This window comes from Herpailurus yagouaroundi, unplaced genomic scaffold (assembly GCF_014898765.1).
Source record: "Herpailurus yagouaroundi ecotype Mexico unplaced genomic scaffold, PumYag 29, whole genome shotgun sequence".
NCBI classification, from domain to species: Eukaryota; Metazoa; Chordata; class Mammalia; order Carnivora; family Felidae; genus Herpailurus; species Herpailurus yagouaroundi.
Genome location: NW_024412377.1, coordinates 5242386 through 5261750, shown reverse-complemented (window position 1 = coordinate 5261750; position 19365 = coordinate 5242386). Strand labels below are relative to the sequence as shown.

Sequence of the window (19365 nt, the reverse complement as noted above, 5' to 3'; positions counted from 1 at the left end):
GCCGAAATTCACTTTAGGTCCGCTTGGCATGCCCTGGAAAATGCTCAGAACTGCCATTTGCACTCAGTTTCCAAACTTCCACATCCGTGCTCTCTCCTACGGGTCCATTCTGCAGCAAAGGAGGGCCTTCCCACCTCCCACATTTCCCCCCAACGGACTGTGTGCTCACCATTTAGCATCCTCTTCCCAGCGGTCATCGGATTCTTCATTTACTCAGGGGACTGGCGTAATTCGAAAGCACGAAAGCATCTCTGGAGGTGCTGGGGGCATGCCAGCCTGGCTACGGGGATCAGGGCAGAGGGTCTGTCTGGAGGCGGTGGGGCTCACGGCTGGGAAGGCGGGTACAGTGCGCCCACCTGGTGAATGCCCGCACACCCACAGCGACACCTGTGTCCTGTTTTGATCGAGCCTCAGTTCGTCAGCAACACGGCCGCCTGGCTCAGAATCACACGCCATTCTCGCCACCTGGCGACTCGGCAGAGGGTAGACTGCAGTGACAAAATGTAGCCTTTTCAACAAGCGATGAAAGCTGGCTTTGATGTCTGCTCAAGAGGCATCTCGAAAGCTCCCGCTACAATAGGGCAGTTTCAAGGGCTCCGGCCCAGGAGCGCAGGGCTCTCTCCCTGAACTCGGATGGCCTGTCGCCTGCGTCTGGCCAAGAACCCTCGGCAGCTGAGGGAGAAAACTGCAGAAGTTCTAAGCAAAGCGAATGCCCTGAGGGAAGGAAGAGGCACCTGAGGCACCCATAAGGGCTCTGCCCACACCCAGGTTTTCGTTGAAGTCAAAGCTTTTAGGGGATGTGATTGTAATTCAATCACGCTTTGCTTCTGAAAAGAAATTCATTTCCTCTGAACATCCACGCGGTGGCCTGGAGAACCAAAGAGTGAAGGAAGGCTCTTTGTTAACATCGGTCCTGGCTTAGGTCCTGTGTCCTGTTCCCAAGGACTGTTCCAGAAAAATGTGCATTGGTAATGTTGGTGGTGGGCCTGAAAGGTTTGCTCCTGTCCGCCCCAAGCTCTGAAGGTAACCTGGGTATCTGCATTCGGATGGCGTGGGTGCTCAGCCCTCCCCCTGGAGGAGGAGCCGGGAAGGCGCAGCGGCTGGTCTGAGGGCAAAGGGGTTCCATGGAGGTTTGCCCTCTTCAGGCCCCATAAGGGGCAGGGGGCGGGGGGAAGGAGACTTCCTTGAAGCTGTGAATAAGTTCCAGTGGGCAGTGACTCTTAAGTTTTGCATACATCTGGGATATTTGCTTAAAAGAAAACTAAGATGGAGTGCTGACTGCCGGCCAGGCATCGCTGTGAAGCTTCGCGTGAGTTGCTGCTCTTACCTTTGGGAACAGCCTCTGAGAGGATGGAGGCCTGAGAAGTGCCAGGGCTGGGGCCGAACCTGTGAGCTCGGCCGCCAAGCAGGGCCCGGCAGGTGGAGGAGAGCTGGCCCGGGGCCCAGGAAAGCCACACGGAGCCCGCGCGGCAGGGATCCCTTCGGGAGGCCTTGCTCGTGGGCGCGGGGCTCTCTCTCGGTCCCCAGTGTCAGCCATGCTCTGGGACCCAGCAGAAGAGGCCCCCCCTCCAGGGGACTGCATTTCTCACAACGGCCGAACCTCCTCCCCAGGAAGCCTCGGGGTGCGAGAGGGCTCACGCAGGGGACACGTCCTTGGCCCTGACCCCTGAGGTCCTTGACGTTATCCGCACTGCTGAACAGCACACATGCCATTACTGTGTAGCTGCAGGAGGCTGAACACCATCCGCCTGGCTGGCCTGGGACGATGAGGCCGGGATTATACATGGCTGGTTGGGGAATGGCTTGTCCCCCGAGGACAGTCAGTCGAGGACAGAGGGGTCAGATCGGGACAGGAGAAGGTGGGGAGAGCAGAAGGACGGGCCAGGAGTTTGCTACAGTTCATGCGCTCCAATGAGTCTCCTTATAGTAACCTTGTTAGGAGTCTTTGGAAACCCGCCCCCCCAAAACCTAACGATCCCTTACTGAGAATCACGGCGGGGCGCTCGTTAGACGGCCGGTTAGCGATTCTCTTTCTTGTTCAGCCGGGCGCCGCGAGCTGTTTTGCATTCAGGATTTTCCCCACGAGGATCACAGCCAGCAGAATCTCCTACACCCCCTCTTTGATCTCCAGCAACTGCACAGCATAGCCCTCCCTGCCCAGTGGGCTGCCTCTCCCGGCCGCCCTGATGGCGCAGGGCCCCGTGGGGGTCCCTGAAATTGTTTAATCCGCGAGACTTAGAGCGGCTGCCTGTAGAGCTGCACCCCCCCTGCCCCCCTGTATTTACCCCAACAAACAAAGACTGGCAGTGAACTATGGAAAGCTACCCCCCAGGGCAGTTGTCTGTTGTCTGACTACATACGGAGAAGCCTGCGGCCCGCAGCGGAGCAGAATGAAGCGGTCATTTCAAGGACTGTCCCCCTGGTCCGAAGCCCCCGATTTCAGATGCGTGCGGCGCTTTACCCTCCTGAGCACAATCAGCAGCGCGAGAGAACACATCTAATGGTGCGTGGGGACCGCGGGGCCCTGAGTGAAAACCCGAAGACCCCTAACGTGGCTGCTGTGACACCTGGCTGCGGCCGGGAGTTCGAACGGCTCTGGACCTGGAGCAAGTGTCCCTTTTCCTCCGGGCCTGCAGGCTGCCTGGGGCGAGGCGCTGTCTCCTGCAGGCGGGGACAGGCCGTCCTCACGAGCTGCCGCTGGGAGCCCGGGATTACTTCGGGGCCCAACAGGTTCCGAGCACACTCGGGGATGGACTGGCCAGGGAGGGGACCTGCCCCCGCAACGAGGAACCTGCCTTCTTTAGCTGACAAAGGAGGAAAGAAAGCAGAGGACCGGTTCCATCTACCTGTGCCGATTCCTACATTGTCGCCAAAGAGCCCCCCACCCCCCAACCACCCGGGCAGAGAGGGAGCACCACAGCCCGGACTCCCACCCACTAGGCCACCCTGTCCCCTCCCCCCCCAAAACAGCGCTTCCCCAGGGAGCCCATCTGGGTGGTGAAGGCTACAGGGGACCCTGTGTGCGCCCAGTTCTTAAAATGGCAGCACTGATGAGACGCGAAGGGACAGGTCACCCCTCTCTTGGGAGCACGCGAGAGTTGTGCTCAGCGACGTGGCACGCAGCAGGGGGCCACTCAGGAGGCAGACGAGTCACCGTCAGCTGTGGCACGGGCACCTCCCTGCCGGCTGGGCCCTACCTGTGTGGACGTGGGACTCCGTGTCCGGGGATGTCAAATGCCCCCCGCACCTGGAGGGACGCTCGGGGGAAGCGACGTGTAGGCGTCTCACTCCCCACCCCCTCAAGGCAGCTTGCGAAGTCAGGCACTGCTCTTTCCCTGTTATGAGTGGAGAGACTGGGCTCAGCCCAGGGACGGAGCAGGCCAAGTCCACGTGACAGAGCCTAGGTGTGGACGGGAGAGTCAAGCCCACGCTACCCCCCACTAGGTTTCTGCTCCTGAGCCATCCTGCCATTCCTTACCATCTTCCAAGAGAGAACTGGGTTCAGGCATTCGCTTAGAATAAGTCAGACCGACGGGGAAGAACAGAGAGAATCCACGGATTCCCCCAAGTCCGGGAGGACCTCGGGAGACATCAGGAAGGGTCTGCAAGGGGGCAGGGCTAATCCCACTGGCTTTGTCAGGGCTTGAACTAGGCACTCCCCCGGCCAGAATATTCTCACTCCTCCACTCCCCCGCCCCCGCCCCCGCCCACCCCAGCATCCATCCCCCAGCTACTTTCTAGCTCCTTCTTTCCAGTTTCAGAAGCTACCTCCTCACAGTGGCGGCCTGTCTGGGCTCCCGCAGATACGCCGCGAGTGCGCTTGGAGACAAGGGGATGCAGTCCCCCTCTGGGCGATGGGGCCACCCCTGTCCCGTTCATCTCTGTGTCCAGGCCAGGCACCAGCGTGGCCACAGGGCAGGGGCGACAGTAGGCACACGCTGAATTTATGAGCCGAACTGACAGCCAGGCACACAGACAGAAAGATGCTCTTACGTCGCTACCGGGGGCAGATGCTCCTTCTTAACAAACGCAGTGATTTCATTATCCGTGGCCAGCGGGTAGACCGGCTGCTGAAGATGTATGGACTTCAGAGAAGAGTGGAAGAAACAGAAAGGTGGGCTCCACAGCCAACCAGACCTCCTGGCGGGACCCCAGGCGGCCTGCCGCACCCAGCACGCTTCCAGTAAGAGGAGGGGGCGATGTCCAGCCCCTCACTCCCTCCCTGGTGCTTTCTAGCCAATGTCAACATTAAATGTGCTATTTGGTGCTCATTCTGTGCTTATGATGCGAGTATTGTTACTGCCCCCATTTTACAGATGAAGAAACTGAGGCACTGGAGAGCTTAGGTGCTGTGCTGAAGGCCGCTTAGCCGTAACTGGCAGAGATGGGATGTGAACTCTTGAAAGCTTGCTCTGCGGTATTTTCTACTTCTTCTCTTATGATAGAAGGTTGGGGACTTTGAGACCTGGCAGGGACAACCACCAGGCAGTGGGCTCCGAGTCACTCCCTCTGGGGGCCCGGTCCAAGTGAAAATACACCCCCTCCCCGCAAAAATGTGCTACAGGAGAATACCGCTTCAGGTCTTGTCACTTGAGATAGTTTGTACTCTAGTGTCATCAAGGTTGACCTTCTCTGTGTCCGCGATGGCAAACACAGGCCTCTGCTCACAGTGAGAGCTCAGATACGTGTTTCTCACTGTAGACACATCTGCTGACTCACCGTAAGTTAGGAATATGAAAGAAATTTCACGATGTCTCATTTCATAAGCCGTTTCTATGCTAAAACGACACTCCTGTCTTTCCAATTCTAGATAAATATCCGTTCCTTTAGACGCTCCAAGAAATCCCCATTTGCATCCTCAAGAGAGCAGACTTTGGTCTGTGACCTGATCTTGTATGGACAACTTCTAAACTCTGTCCATCTCCCATCTTTGAAATTCCAAGGCCCTTTACAGGCACTCAGGGAAGTTTCCAGCAATGAAACAGTGGATGTGCGGTATGCATGCCTTAATGGTGCCCCTTGATTCAGTCTCTGTGGTGTGCTGGTAAGGCAGGCGGCCCTTCACACCACGGAGAGGCCACTTTTGTGACTTGTTTGGAAGCCCAGGGCCTCACATGGCACCCTGAGAGTGTCACGTGATGGGGGAAGGAAAGCCAGGAATGATGAATCAACACTCAAGCTAACACGTTCGGAGGTGATTCGAACTCACTATTCCCAGTTGGCCCATCGTTATCTTTGAAGAACAGACCAATTCAGGCCAACAGGACACCAGGAGCACTGAGGCATTTGAAGGCTCCCAGGCCCCCCCAGACCCCCCCAGCCGGGACCTCCTCGCCCTGCCCCTGCCCGCTGCCCCAGCGTGCCCCACCTCGTTCTTCAGGCTCCGGGCCAGGAAATGTTCGGCCACGTGCGCAGGCAGCACGTTCTCCAGCAGCACGCGGTTCAAGTTCTCCATGGTTTCTATCTCCTCCCGCTCTTTTTTGAACTTGTTCTTCCACAAGAAGTCTAACCTACAGTAATATTCATTCTGTTACAAGAGGACACAGAGGTAAAGAACCAATAGGCATCTCGTCCTGCCAGAGAGCGGAGGTTTTAAAGAGAAAATAAAAAGAACAAAAACAAAACTGAAAACAGAACCCCCACACAGAACTGCCACCCACCCTATGGAGCCCGCTGCTCCCCGCAGATGTCTGTCACCCGACCCCTCACCCAGATCTGCAAAGAAGCAGGTGCGGGAAAGCACCAGCCTCAGGAACAGGGAAACAGGCATGTAAGTGACATGGGCGCTTCTGGCCAAGTTATGTTAATAAAAGGTGCCTTGAATTATCTTTTGAGAAGAGGCATAATAGAACATAAACAATGAAAAAATGAAAAAACGGGAAATACATTAGTAGAAAGAGGGCACTGTTTGATAATTTGCATTCAAAAAATAATCGTGCTCAGGCATGGCACTTTGCCTGTATTATCTAGAAATCAGTTTTCCCCTACCACAAATTCTGTAATTAGGAATTCATTGAAAATTTTGTACTTTTTCATCTGGGATTGCATTGTCCTAAGAGAATGACATTCTGTTTACCCAAACGTTCGTTCTGGTATCATTTAATTAAGACGGTGCCTGCTGCTAGAAACACGCATTTGTGCTTTATGATGTCGCACAATTTAATGTTTTCTTAAAACAGTTTCTTAAAAACTGTTTTAGTTGACATTGTAGAAACAGAGTGGCCTGTTTACTGGCCAAGGTGTCTTTGATTTTGGCATCACGTTGGGTCTCCTGTGATGTCAAGAATTTACTATGGTGGAACAGCCCTTGAAAGAATCTTCCTGTAACAGAAGGGCCTAATGGATGAGGCGTATTTCAGCACAGAGACTAACTTCCTGACGAAAACATGCAAAGAAGAAATAAATGCTGCAAGTTTGTTTGTTTTATTGGTTTGGCTATTTATACTGATGCAGTACACGGGCGCACACATACACACGTGTGCACACACAAGCGCACACACGTGTGCACACTGCACACGCGTGCACGCCTGTGTCCACACATACAGGCGCACACATACACCTGCATGCTCACACATGCACACACGTGCACACACACACGTATGTGCACACAGAGCCTCTTACACACAGACACACAGGTGCACACGTGCATGCACACACATACACTCGCATGTGCACACACACTCACACACACACAGCCTCTTACGCACAGATGGCAACTTAAAAAGTTCACATTTTGGAACCTGAAAGACCATGATCATTCATCAACGAGACTCGATTCAAGCCATGTGCGATATGCTCAAAAGTTGTTCCTCCTCCTCCTCCGGTGTGAAATTTATTTTTACTTCATATAGAGACATTTTTAAAAAAGATTTCAGAAGAGGTATGTTTTTAATGTTTGTTTATATTAAATTTTTTACATTAACGCCCAATCTGCCACATTCTGTAACCTACAGAAATCATACTCTGCCCTTGCTGGAAAAGGGCTCCGACTTGGACAACAGATTATTCGGGTTTTGGGGGGCACACCAGTGGTGTGGCCGGTTTTAAACTCAAAGACTACTCAGCAGTCCATGACGGTGGCATCAGGAAGACACGGATACACCCTCGAGACGGACAAAGTGAAACAAGGAGAAGTGGCACAGGGCAGGCAGCAAGCCCAGCGCATGGGTCTGGCGGGGCTTCCGTGAGCCGTACTAGAGGTGGCTCAGGTCGCCTGAGTGATGCCACCGCATCACAGGAAACACCTGGTAAGGCTCCCACTAAAGGAATCGGAGCACTTTGGGACCATCTCCACTGGCCTGAAAGTGACATTTTGCCAAGTCTGTGCATCCCACCTCCCCAGTGCCGTCTGCTGCAGGACCCTCTCCTGAAGGACAAGCTCATTGGAAACTCATGGGGAGGCCCCCAAAGGAAGACCGATGTTTCCATCCCAAGCCAGTCGAATGGATCCAGTGGTGTCCCCCAGAAAGACAGTTCCAAGTCCTCACCTGCAATATGACTGTGACCTTCTCTGGAAATAGGCTCTGCAGGTGTAATTGACTTAAGGACCTCAGGAGGAGATCCTGCTGCATTTAGGGTGGCCCGTGAGCCCAGTGACTATGTCCTTCTAAGAGAAAGAGGGGGATCTGACACAGACACGCAGGGGGAGGCCATGTGGAGGATGCGGCGGAGGGTCAGGGGAAGACACTGCCTCCGAGACTCTGGGTGGCACTTCAAGTAAACCTGCTGAACCTCCGTCCCTACACCCTCACCCATCTCGTCGAGTCCGTCTGGGGCTACTCGACAGTACGCAGAGGGGCAGATTCGCTCTTCGTCTGCTCTGGCAATGGCGAGAGGGGACAGGGAGAGCCTGGAAGAGGCACCCAGGCCATCTCTGGGAGCCTCACTGTTGTGTTTCACACCCACCACGGCCTCGAGGGCAGTTCTTACTCATGCAGTTCTGAAAACAAGCCGGGGAACTGGAGGGGCTGACCTCTTTCTACACGGACAGGGGTGTGGGCAGCGTGTGACTCCCCGCACTCCCAGGTTCCGATCTGAAGCCTCGCACACGGTGACCTCGGCCTACCTCTCGGGCCACCAGGCTATCACCTGTCTGGATCCATGTCCTGAACAAGCCCACCTAGAATGCAGACCCTCAATGGCAGCGTGTGGTCATTTAGACTCGGGACAAGTACAGAGAATCTTCCGTTTTCAAAAGAGGCCCTTAAGCTCAGGCTGGCATCCCTGTCACAGCCTGTATTTCAGCACAGAGAGTAGTACCATGCACAGCTCTTGTCCGGGACACGGGCTATGGTTTCAGGAAGGTGTCTTAGATTCCCAGAACGATATTTAGCATGCTAACTTGCTCAGAGAGCAAACACATCACTATCGTTTCAAAAACCATGGTCATGGGCCTGGGGAGTCATCGGGACAAATGACAATGAAAATAAGTGGCAAAATGTCTGTCCTGCTGCTTAAATAAACCACCCCGGGCATAAGTAGCCCTGAGGCCATGCACGTTTATGAAACTTAAAAACCTTATTTTAAACATTGGACATTTGTTTATGACTTATGACATACTTGTATTTTCAGAAGAGTATGTAGAAGCACTGTGTCACAGGCTTCGAAGTTCTTGTTAGCCCAACAGACTTGGGACCTTAGTAGATCGCTGACTGAATGATCCCGGCTCACCCTGGCACATTCTCGGTGCGAGCTGTCAAAGAATGATCATCACACTATCACTCCTGTAGGGAGCAGTGACTCTAAGCGTGGACAGTACTTATTGTCACAGTAGTGACAATAAAAGAACTGAATGCGTGTAAGACTGGAGTCATCCCTATTGTGTTAAATTAATGCCCGGCCATAATACTGAACACTTCTTATTGTTCATCTTATGCCAAAGAGTAACAGGTCAAGGGGCAGCCGCTGGATGTGACAACATCTACGTAGAGGCATGTTTATCATCTCAGTGATCAATAAAGAGTTGGGAGAATTCAATTTGATTCTTGGTCCTTAAGATACACTGCTGTGAAGCAATCTGATGACTACAGTAGGAGAAAGTGCAGACGGAACATCCTTGGGACGAAATGGAGAAACAGGGGACCCCCACAGAGGGGGCGGCCATGTTTCCGGAGGAATGATCAGCCAGGGGATATTACGCAAGGAAGCCCATTTCGTTCCCATTTTTCACTTCTAATAGGGTTTCCTGAGAGTGGACATGCCTTTTCTCTATGAGTGAGAACAGAAAGCAGGTCGATGGAGGAGAAAGCCAGGTGGCAGGAAACAAATGGAACCAGGAAGAAAGAACAGGACACGGTTCAATGGGTTAATCGGAACGTGCAGACTGTCAAAGCTACAAGCCAAAGGATGCAGAACAAAGCTGTGCCAGGGATGGAGGTGGGGTGGGATGGGAGGGAGACAGGGGTCTTCTAGAGCTCTGCATCAGGACAACAATTCAGCTCCTGGGAGACTGGGGTGGGATGCACTGTAGCTCTCAGGGAAGCATGCCGTGGGTGCTCCTTGGAAGAGGACAGTGTTTCCAGGCCACTCGACTGGCAGCCACAGATCCGGCCTCTGCTCTGACTGTGTGACTGTTAACAACTTCCTACGGTTTAACTGTTTAGTGCTGTGTCGATGATTAAATTGGCTTTGCATCTTAGTTGGTTATTTCTCTATATATTGTTCCTTTGTTTTACATCATCCATCAAAGAATTCCAAGCAAACTTTGGTGAAGGCAGAGTGCCTGGCATGCAATGAGTCTATATCCTTTGGGCAATCGTGCTCATGTGCAGCTAGAGAAAGAATATCATCCTTGAAAATCCTGCACCCACAGCCTCTCCTTGGAGACCAGAAGGAGTGGGGAGTGCAAGGAAGCACAGTTTCATTCTCATGAAAAAATACAATTTTTGAACAGAGGACTGTATTTCTAGGAATGATTTCAGGTGACGTCAAAGGTATTCATACCCACTTCTAAGAAAATGAAACAGGCCATCCCTTCTGAAATGCAAATAAAATCCCAGACGAGGGGACAGTTTTACAAATAGCGTCAGCTACGGAGGGATCACCTTTGTAGGCTTACAAAACCTACAACGTTATTTTGAGATTTACCAGGAAATGGATTCCCATCTCTACCATTCACCAAGTTTGCCTCTTGCAGAAAAAAGAAAAAAAAAAAAAAATGAGAGACCTCTGTCCTATTGTCTATATTTACGCACGCACACACACGTTTCTCTCTGGTGATCAAATGATTGTGACACATCAGCATTTGTTCGCATGAAAGCAGCTACAGTGCACATCAGCAAAGTATTTTCATTATTATTACTGAATAGACTTTGTTTTTTTTTTTTTTTTTGCAATTGAGGTAGAGTCAACGTACGAGCAACGTATTATTAACACGGAACTTGGGGGAAGTTATGTCAAAAAGCAGATGTCTTACCTGTCTACCCAGAACAAGCAGTGTGATGAAAAATATAAAGAGAGACACTGAGCCCATGGTCTTCAGGTCTTTCCAAATGCCTGGTCTATTAGAGAACAAACAGACAGACAGACAAAAACAGTACAAAACAACATACATACGGCACTTAGAATTTGTATATCGACCAACTTGAGAACCTCCACTGCATGTTCTAGTCCAGCCAAACACACACCCTTCAAATACATCTCCAAGCCCAGATTGCAGCAAAACAAAATAATCCCTATTTTGAAAGCTCAGTAAAAGATCCTTCCAAATTAACATAGATGTGTTACTTTCTACCAAACTCTAACAGACATAAAAGAACAGAGGAATGTGCATCGTAGTATTTTCTTTACACTTCTGAGATCCATATGGATAATCTGACATTGGATACCGACTTTTGAAGTTACCACTCTCAGAAAGAGACCGTCTTCTAGAAATTAACCATCGTGGGAGGGAGAAAAACGAAGCAGGGAACTTCATTCCACCAGCTACCCTCACCTGCAAATTATATAGTTGCTCATAACTTCTTTGGTAGGCGCTCGGTCTTATGTTCTCTTTTGTATGGGTTTGTACCCCAGATGGCAATTCTTGGTCCACTGCCCCATTTCTTCTCGGGTCCAGGTAGACGTCAGTCATCAATCCCCGTCCGTGTCCTCACCACAACATTCCAGAAAACCATCACCCCGCATATGGAGTTGGCATGCGTGGTGGGCACGGGATGCCCAGACATTTCACTCAACTGTCACTCTGGGTGTTTCTGTGAGAGTGTTTTTTGGATGAGGTTCACATTTGAAGCAGTGAGCTGAGTGAAGCCCTGCGTAATTCGGGTCGGCCTCATCCAATCAGCTGAGGGCTTAACTAGAAGAAAGTGCTGACCTGCCCCTGAGTGAGACAGAACTCTCTCTTGCCCGACTGCCTCTGATCTGAAACACTGGCTCTTCCTGGCTCTACAGAAGCTTCTGGCCCTCAGGCTCCAACTGGGACATTCGCCATGCAGATTTTGGACTCGTCAGCCTCCATAGCCACGGGAGCCAGTTCCTTACGATAAACCTCTTGCTTGATATACGTATATTACATATATCATATACCAATACCCTACTGGTGCCGTTTCTCTGGAGAACCCTGGCTAATCCAGCAGGGAAGGAGCTATCTCCTGTCATCCCCGGGGAGTCCCGCCTAGCAGACAGATGACCATCTCCCACACGTGATAGGACTTAAAAAGCTGATTATGGATGGAGACATACCACATAAGCAGCATAGGTCATGTTTAATTAAAGTAAGTAAGCCCCAGGCCATCACCTTCTGCTTGTGGGTTGAGCTTGCTTTAAGATTTTCCCATCTCTCTACAGAGGGTTCAAGGAATGAACCCTCTGATGACATGTGAGGAATCCACGTGGTAGCAAAAGAGCTCAGGTGGGCTTTGGAGGAAGACAACCCAGGTCGGACTGGAGTGTCCCTCCCTCCCCTGCCCTGTTGATTTGTGGCACGTAGGACTGACCCCTCCAAACCTCACTCTTACCATCAGCCAGAGCGGGTAACAATACCCATCTTCCAGGCTGTTTTGGTCACTATGCCAACCACTGATAACCTGGCACAGAGCCTGATGCGTGGGAAGCACTTCATAAGTGGCACCCATGAGTTTTAGTGAGGGTCGGGGCTAGAGAGGTCATGAAAAAGATAAGAAAATGGAGGTTGGTGAATTATCATTAACAGAAGGCAAGATCCAAGTGCAAGGGAAACCTCGATTCCTTGCAGATAGGAAGAGGCAGAATAGCCAGTCTCGGGGGTCGAAGGGCTCAGGACCTCAGAGAACTCTCCAGAAAGGCCGGGCTTGCATGAGGGGCTCGTTCCTCCTTGCTGAACCGGCTGGGCTGCAGGCAGGTGAGCTCGTCAGCCGTAAGGCGTAAGGCTGTCGCCGGTTTGGTTTCTCCAGTAAACAGGAAGGTGCCACATCCCTGTTTCCCCAGAACGGATCCTAAGAAATGAAGTTGCTCCTTCACGAGCCTGTGACAGCTGTGTCTAAAAGCGCAGCTGCAGTGGCTGAGGAGAGCAGATGTTTATCAACAACGTCGGCTGCAATGAATATTAAACCCTTATTTTTCTATATTGACTCTAGTGACACCATTTTGCCAGTTAGCAAAAGCGGTACAACGCAGCGAGCGTTCTCAGATGTGCAGGCGGGTTTTAAATGTTCGTGTTGCTTCACAAACCTTCCATTCTTTTGTGATTCTAGGGGTCTGAGGACCCCCTGCCCCAACCCTGTTTCACGTAAGGTCATGTTGTGAGGTAGCGGAGGTTAGGACTTCACCCCGCCCCCGGAACTCCCAAACAAAGAGTCAAACGTTAACTCCCGGGTCAGGACCTTGCTGCAAGTTCATCCACGCGGCCAATCGGAACTCAGGTCCCCCCTTGCATGCCCGGCTAAGGGCCCAGATGTCCCAACCATGCAGAGCCAGCTCAGGTCCCTCTCAGGGATGGAAACGGGGAGGTAGGGCCCTCTGTATGCAGTCTGGGGCCTGGCTGGGTTTCCAGTTAATCACACAGAAAATACAGGCAAGCGATCCTACCTGGGACTCCTCACGTGAATGCATGTGAACATTGGTGTAGGGGGTAGAAATGCTCTGCTCCACCGTCTCCCAGATCTGGAGGCTTAGTGGGGAAGAGCGATGGGAGGGGTGGGGGCCTCGAGGGAGAAGGACAAGGGGAGACGAGACAAGTGGTTGCTGGATGGGACTGAATGGGCCTCAGAAGTAGCAAGACGCATCAGCATGTAGAACAGACCTGTGGGCACACGAATGCCTTTCTCCCTCCTGACCCTCTCTGCCGCCTAAGAAGGATGGCACGGTGCTCTCATGGATTTCACTTAGGCTCCTCAAAAACGTCTTTTATTCATCCAGCCAAAAAGAATGGCTGATTCCTACAGGAGCCCTTGTCTCCCGTGTGGACCATGCATGGGTGAGTGCCATATGGCTCCTGCAGCTTGGATGAGAAATCTGTCCATCCACAGATGCATTCTTGGGTTACCTTGCTCTTTGTGTGGCATGTGGGAGAGGCTGGGAGGAAGGGGGGTGTGTAGCACGGAGGGAGCATCCAGAATAGGCAGAATGGAATCCCAGGAGCTAGTCCAGTCCATTGTGTTGATCGTCACGTTCCATCAGGTTCCTAGAGCTTCTAAAAACAAGGTACTGTAAGCTGGGTGGCTCAAAACAATGGAAGTTGATCGTTTCACAGTTCTGGAAGCCAGATGTCTGTCTGCAGTCAAGGTGTTGGCAGGACAGTGCTCCCTCTGAAGCCCACAGGGACGTCCTTCCTCGCCTCGTTCTGGTGCTCGCCAATCCCTGGTGTTCCTTGGCTCACCACCGCATCATTTCAGCGTCTGCCTCCACCAACAAATGACGTTCTCTCAATGAGTCTGTGTCTTCACACGGTCATATTAAGAAAAAGATTTTTTTTAATGTTCATTTTTGAGATAGAGACAGAGCATGAGTTGGGAAGGGGCAGAGAGAGGGGGAGACACAGAATCCGAAGCAGGATCCAGGCTCCGAGCCGTCAGCACGGAGCCCGACGCGGGGCTCAAACCCACAAACCGCAAGATCATGACATGAGCCAGAGTCAGAAGCTTAACCGACTGAGCCATCAAGATGGCCATCTTCTTATAAGGACACCAGCCATGCTGGATTAGGGCCCATCCCACTCCAGTAGGACTTCATTCAACGAAATAATCTGCAACAACCCTACTCCAAGTAAGGTCATGTTGTGAGGTGGCCGAGGTTAGGACTTCACCATGTCTTCTTTGAGGGACGCAACTCCACCTATAACCATCGTGTTGGTCATTTATGTAAAAATGGCAGCTGGCTGGGTGGGAGGCCTCCTTCTCTCTCTCTGATCTTTAAGTATTAAGGTTGCAATCCACTTTGGACTTGCCCTTGTCCCGCTGTGCTCTCCCAGAGTGATGAGGTAGGGGTCACAGTGCTGACAGGACTGAGAAAGTTTCTAACTCAGGGACAGTTCTAGCAAAAATGTGACAGGATGTGGTTCTTTTCACACCTAAAAACTGGGCCCTAGAGACTCAGATGCCCAAACGAGCCTGGGGCCACACACTAATTTACAGCTGGCCCTCACCCTGAGGCTGTTACTGGAGCGATCATTCTGGCCCTCAAGTTTTCGGAGGACAAAAGAACAAAGAACCCTAAAAACTTGGATGAGGAATTGCCTGGTGGACCAGCTCTAACCTAAAGGCCAACGGTTCAGGTGAGGTACAAAGGACATTCTTCAATCTCAGGACAGAGAGCAGTCCAGGCACGGAGACTTGACCATGATCTCCCATTTAAAATCTTTATGTTTCCCTAGCGGAAACAGGCCTCTATTATCTTAAGAAGAAAAGCACCTAAAGGAACTCAGGATTACAGGGTAGTTCTATTTTAAACTTCCAGGTAGTTCCAGAGCGGCTGCACCAGTTTGCATTCCCACCAACAGTGCCTGAGGGTTGCCCTTTTTCCACATCCTCACCAACACGTGTTGTTTCTTTAAAAACAACAACAACAACAAAAAAACTGTGTTTTAAAAACATTTATTTATTTATTTATTTTGAGAGGGAGGGAGAGAGTGCACATACCCACAAGCAGGAGAGAGGAGGGAGACAGAGAGAGGGAGAAAGAATCCCGAGTAGGCTTCATGCTGTCAGTGCAAAGTCCGATGTGGGGCTCGATCTCACGAACGGTCAGATCGCGACCTGAGCCGAAACCACGGGTCGGTCGTTTAACCCACGGGGCCACCCAGGCGCCCCTGGTGCTGACGTTTTTTACTCCTGCAGCCAGCCTTGCCTTTTGGGTGGACAATTCAGTCCATCTGCACCGAGAGTAATGTTGGTTGGCAAGGACTTACTCATGCCCCCTCACCAAGGGTTCTCTGGCTGTTCACTACTTCCTCTGCTCCTTTCTTCTTCGAGGTTTTCTGTTCCTTGAAGTTGTGCACGGCTCTCTTCACACCCGAAAGGGCAGTCCCCTCCTGGAGTCCTTATGAACGGCCCCGGGACAGAAACAGCTTGGGGCTTCCTGAGACTGGCTGTGGTCATGGCTGTTGCACGACCCTTGCCCCCTCCCGTGGCCCAGTTCTCAAGCTGCGAGCCATCTCTCCGCCCGGCCGTGCACCGGGCAGAGTACTGACGGCCTCCTTCGGTTTGCTCTGACAAAATTTGCTCAAGTTCAAGTCTGTCGTCTGTCTCTCCCTGGTCCTCAGATCCGCACCGGCTTTCTGCCCAAGTTGGCAGTCTCCTCCACCACTGGGAGCGCGGGCGGGGAGCCGGCTGCGGGGTCGGGGTGCGTCCTCATAGTTCTTCGTCTTCCTGACGTGAGTCAACGCTGGGCCCTAACACAAGCCGGCCGACACACTCTCTCCTTTCCTAGGCGTGCGGCATGAACTCAACCCCGACAGACAAGTCTCCCGCGAGCCTTCCCGTGAGACACTATCTTCTCAGAGAGACTTTGTGATCTTCTTGACGGTAGAAACTGTACTTTCTTCGTCTCCGTGAGCTCAGGCTCCAGCAGTGAGGCCCGGCATACGGCGGGTGTTCAATAGAAGTGTGTTTTAAAAACACCTGAGTGAGGGGACACATAATCGTGCTGGTTTGAAACCCCAGGGGCCTCCTTTCTAGACACTCTTTCCTCTCCTGGCTGGACACGGATCCCCTGGAACCCGCAGCAGTCCTCCAGGGCGGGTGGCCCAATGCCACCCAAGGACAGAGGGCCCCGAGCCTATGCTTTCTCAGAGCATCTTTTTTTAAGGTTATTTATTTATTTTGACAGAGACAACGTGCAAGGAGGGGAGGGGCAGAGACAGAGAGGAAGAGCGAGAATCCCAAGCAGGCTCCACGCTGCCGGAACAGAGCCCAACACAGGACTCCATCGCATGGACCGAGAGATCGTGACCTGAGTCGAAATCAAGAGTTGGTCGCTCAACTGGCTGAGCCACCCAGGCACCCCAGCCTTTTTTTTTTTTTTTTTTAAGTTTTTCTCATTGTATTATTCATAAATGCCAAGCAAGACATTCTGGGGCTGGAAGAGCCTACCACACTAAGGCACAAGCTCTCGCCGGGAAAGGAGCCCAGGGGACAGCTGCAGGTCAGGAGAGAGGACAAAGGCGGGGCTGAGAGTGGCGCTGGCCCTCTGCTATGGATGTGATAATGCACTTGACGAATGTGGTCGTGGTTTCGCTCCGTAAAGGTGATTGTAGGCGGGAGGCGACTGGCCGATCAGTGCAGTGAGACGCAGGGCTGTGCGTGGCCTTAGCATCAGAGGCTGACGGAGTGATGATTAAGATGCATTCTGCACAGTGTCTGGGCACAGGCTCCGGGAAATCTCCTCCCCGCCCCCCACTCCAAAATCAAACAGAACAGCCTAAAAATCAAGTACTCTTCTGCAGGTGGATCCACCTCCCAGGGCATTTTCTTTTCTAGATTAAATAACACAGTAGCTCACTGGTGGTTGCTTTTTCTAGAAGAAAGAAGAGAAAGTTTGGTGGAATTGAGTAGCCCTCAGACGACTTGCTTTTATGTCGGGCAGCTCGGAGGACCCACCACCAGCTTCTCTGACCCCCCAACCCACTGCAGGGGGTGGGGGGGGGCGGTTCCAGCCACACAGAAACTTGTGTTTCTTACTTTCTGGAGATACAGAGGGGGGAAACTGGGCAGGGGGTGAGAAACTGAGATGTTAACTTCGAAAGTAATTTCAAAACTTTCAACATTAACTTGGATACGTGATGGGTTAGAATGTAAATCTGGAATACATTTTTAATTTAAAAGAGGAGACCTGAGAGGAATTTCAGGTGCTTGGGGACACCCCCAGACCCTCGACCGCAGGGTGGACGTGCGGTGCCGTCCTGCCTTTCTGCTGATCGTGATTAATGCTGCAGTGATCTCACCCTCGGCTGATCCCAAGTTGGGACACTGTCAAAATCTGTCGCGTCATCATCTCGAATTCTGTGTCTTGAATGAGACACAGGAAAAACAGAGAAAGCGGAACAACGTCACACTGAAGGTGCTCAACGCATAGCTCCCGGTGACAAGTGTCTGAGCGTCTCCATCACCACGCTTGACGCAGAACTTTAAGGAAGTTAAAATTATGCAGACATTTCTACCAACAACAATCCAGAGCTTGCGGACGAGGCTGGACACTGGGCATCGCTGCTTACTTACACGCCTTACGTATACGCTGTCCACAAAGGATTTGTCGTATTCAGCTAAGCGCCCAAACAGAGCTGGTTCCTTGTTATCCACCCCACCACGCACCGTCCTGTTCAAGCTCCCCACCCCTGCATTTTCAGAATTAAACGCACATCTCCTATATTCAGGTGGATTAGCATAATGGCCGGGTCCATAGGAAACGATAACACTCATCCCTTGAGACTTCTCAGTTCTGTAAGAAAAAAACTCCCAGGAAAAATCTGACAGTGTCTTGCGGACTCTGTGGCAAGACCTTGACAAGGGAAGGGAAAGTGTCTTCGCAACAAGAACATCTTGCAGCAACATCAACGCTCATCAGCATCACCGTCACTGCCAAGAGCACTTGGTGTCCTCCGTTGGTGCCGGCCGAGGGCTCTGGGAGACAGCGTCACGGGTAGGAACCGGAATGGCCACTGACTGGTTCAGCAAAACATCCTGTACTCACGGAAAGACGGGGGATGTTGTAAATGCCAGAGAATTAGGAAACGTCTTCTCCTGGACCTTCTGAATACCAGAAACACCCGGGCTTCTTCCACCATGACGTGACTTCCCAGAATCACATAAGAGCAGGTAATGGTAAGTATTGGGGCATCGCTGGCCTCTGTTTAATGAACTTTCAGTGGCACACTCAAAGTAGTCTCTTTTCTTCTCCTTTAGAGTAGGCTTTCCACACTTGCGAATCTGTTGGAATATCTTCGATGTCACTTTCTGAATTATTCGTTGAGCTGGAGTTTTTTTGGTGCATACTTCTCCTGTTTTCTTCGCTAACCCTGCTGTAAAAACATCCCTGCTGGCTTGTAACATCCTTTTGGCTTGTCCATTATCAATGTCAAATTTGGTCCCGAAAAGGCCCCCGAAACATGGGTGACGGTGAACTCACTCACATATAGGACGACAATACAGTCCAAATGTGTATTCAGAAAGTGGCCTAACACTGCCTTATAAACAGAGATGCCCCCTCCAAACTTGCCCTTGAAACGTAAGAGTACAAACAAAAACCGATCCTGTTCCTGAAAAGACACATCTTCCATGAGCCTCTGTCTTCAGGGAAGCAGGTGAGGTGAGGCTTTTCATTACAGCCAGTATTTGGGCCTTTCTGGTTATTAAGGAGTCTACCTGTTGTTATTCGTTTATCTAACAGATATTTTTTAGCACCTACTTACTAGAGGGCAGGCACAGTTACAGGCACTGTGGTTATCAGAGTGGTACTTGGTTCAGACCTGCTCCTTCCTCGATTCTAGAGTGTCTGTTACCCGCCTTAAAGAAAAGAGAACAGACAGAGCCCCATCTGCTACCTCTAGGGGAGACATTCCCCAGCTTCGCAGGGTGACAGGGCCGCTCGGTCTGCAGGAACACCCACGGTGAAAGCCACAAGTCTGGGGTAGGTCTGCTAGGAATGCTCGGTGTTGACAAGGGGTCCAGTCCAGGGGCCAAGGTGGGCCCCAAGGGCACTGACTCTCACAGCAGAGCACACATTCCAGAAAGAAGACCAGGGCAAGGACCAGGAAACCAAGAGTGAAAAGGGAGACCAAGGATGCAAAGACCAGAAATAAGTCAGAAAAGGGACGGGGCCAAGCACATCTTCAGTGGCACGGATGAGCTCTGTCAGGACTGGGAGTGTGGTGTGGCACTCCTGGGAACCAGCTCCCTCCTTGAAGGGAGCCACTGGCTTTGGGATTTAGGGATGTTCCATCTCCAGGTCCCGTCCCAG

The 19365-nt window shown here is 51.7% G+C and overlaps 1 protein-coding gene across 4 annotated transcripts in view; it reads right to left on the bottom strand.

The window, feature by feature from the left end:
- Positions 1-19365, bottom strand: part of ADCY2 (adenylate cyclase 2) — a 391814-nt gene that overhangs the window by 29156 nt on the left and 343293 nt on the right. For 2 of the 4 annotated variants that reach the window (XM_040493706.1, XM_040493720.1), the window contains 2 exons: positions 10415-10499; positions 5369-5527 (listed from right to left, as the gene is read on the bottom strand). In XM_040493706.1, the coding sequence (XP_040349640.1) occupies positions 5369-5527; positions 10415-10499 (244 nt within the window). The remainder of the gene's footprint in view (positions 1-5368; positions 5528-10414; positions 10500-19365) is intronic. The other 2 variants (XM_040493726.1, XM_040493715.1) reach the window with 2 other exon arrangements.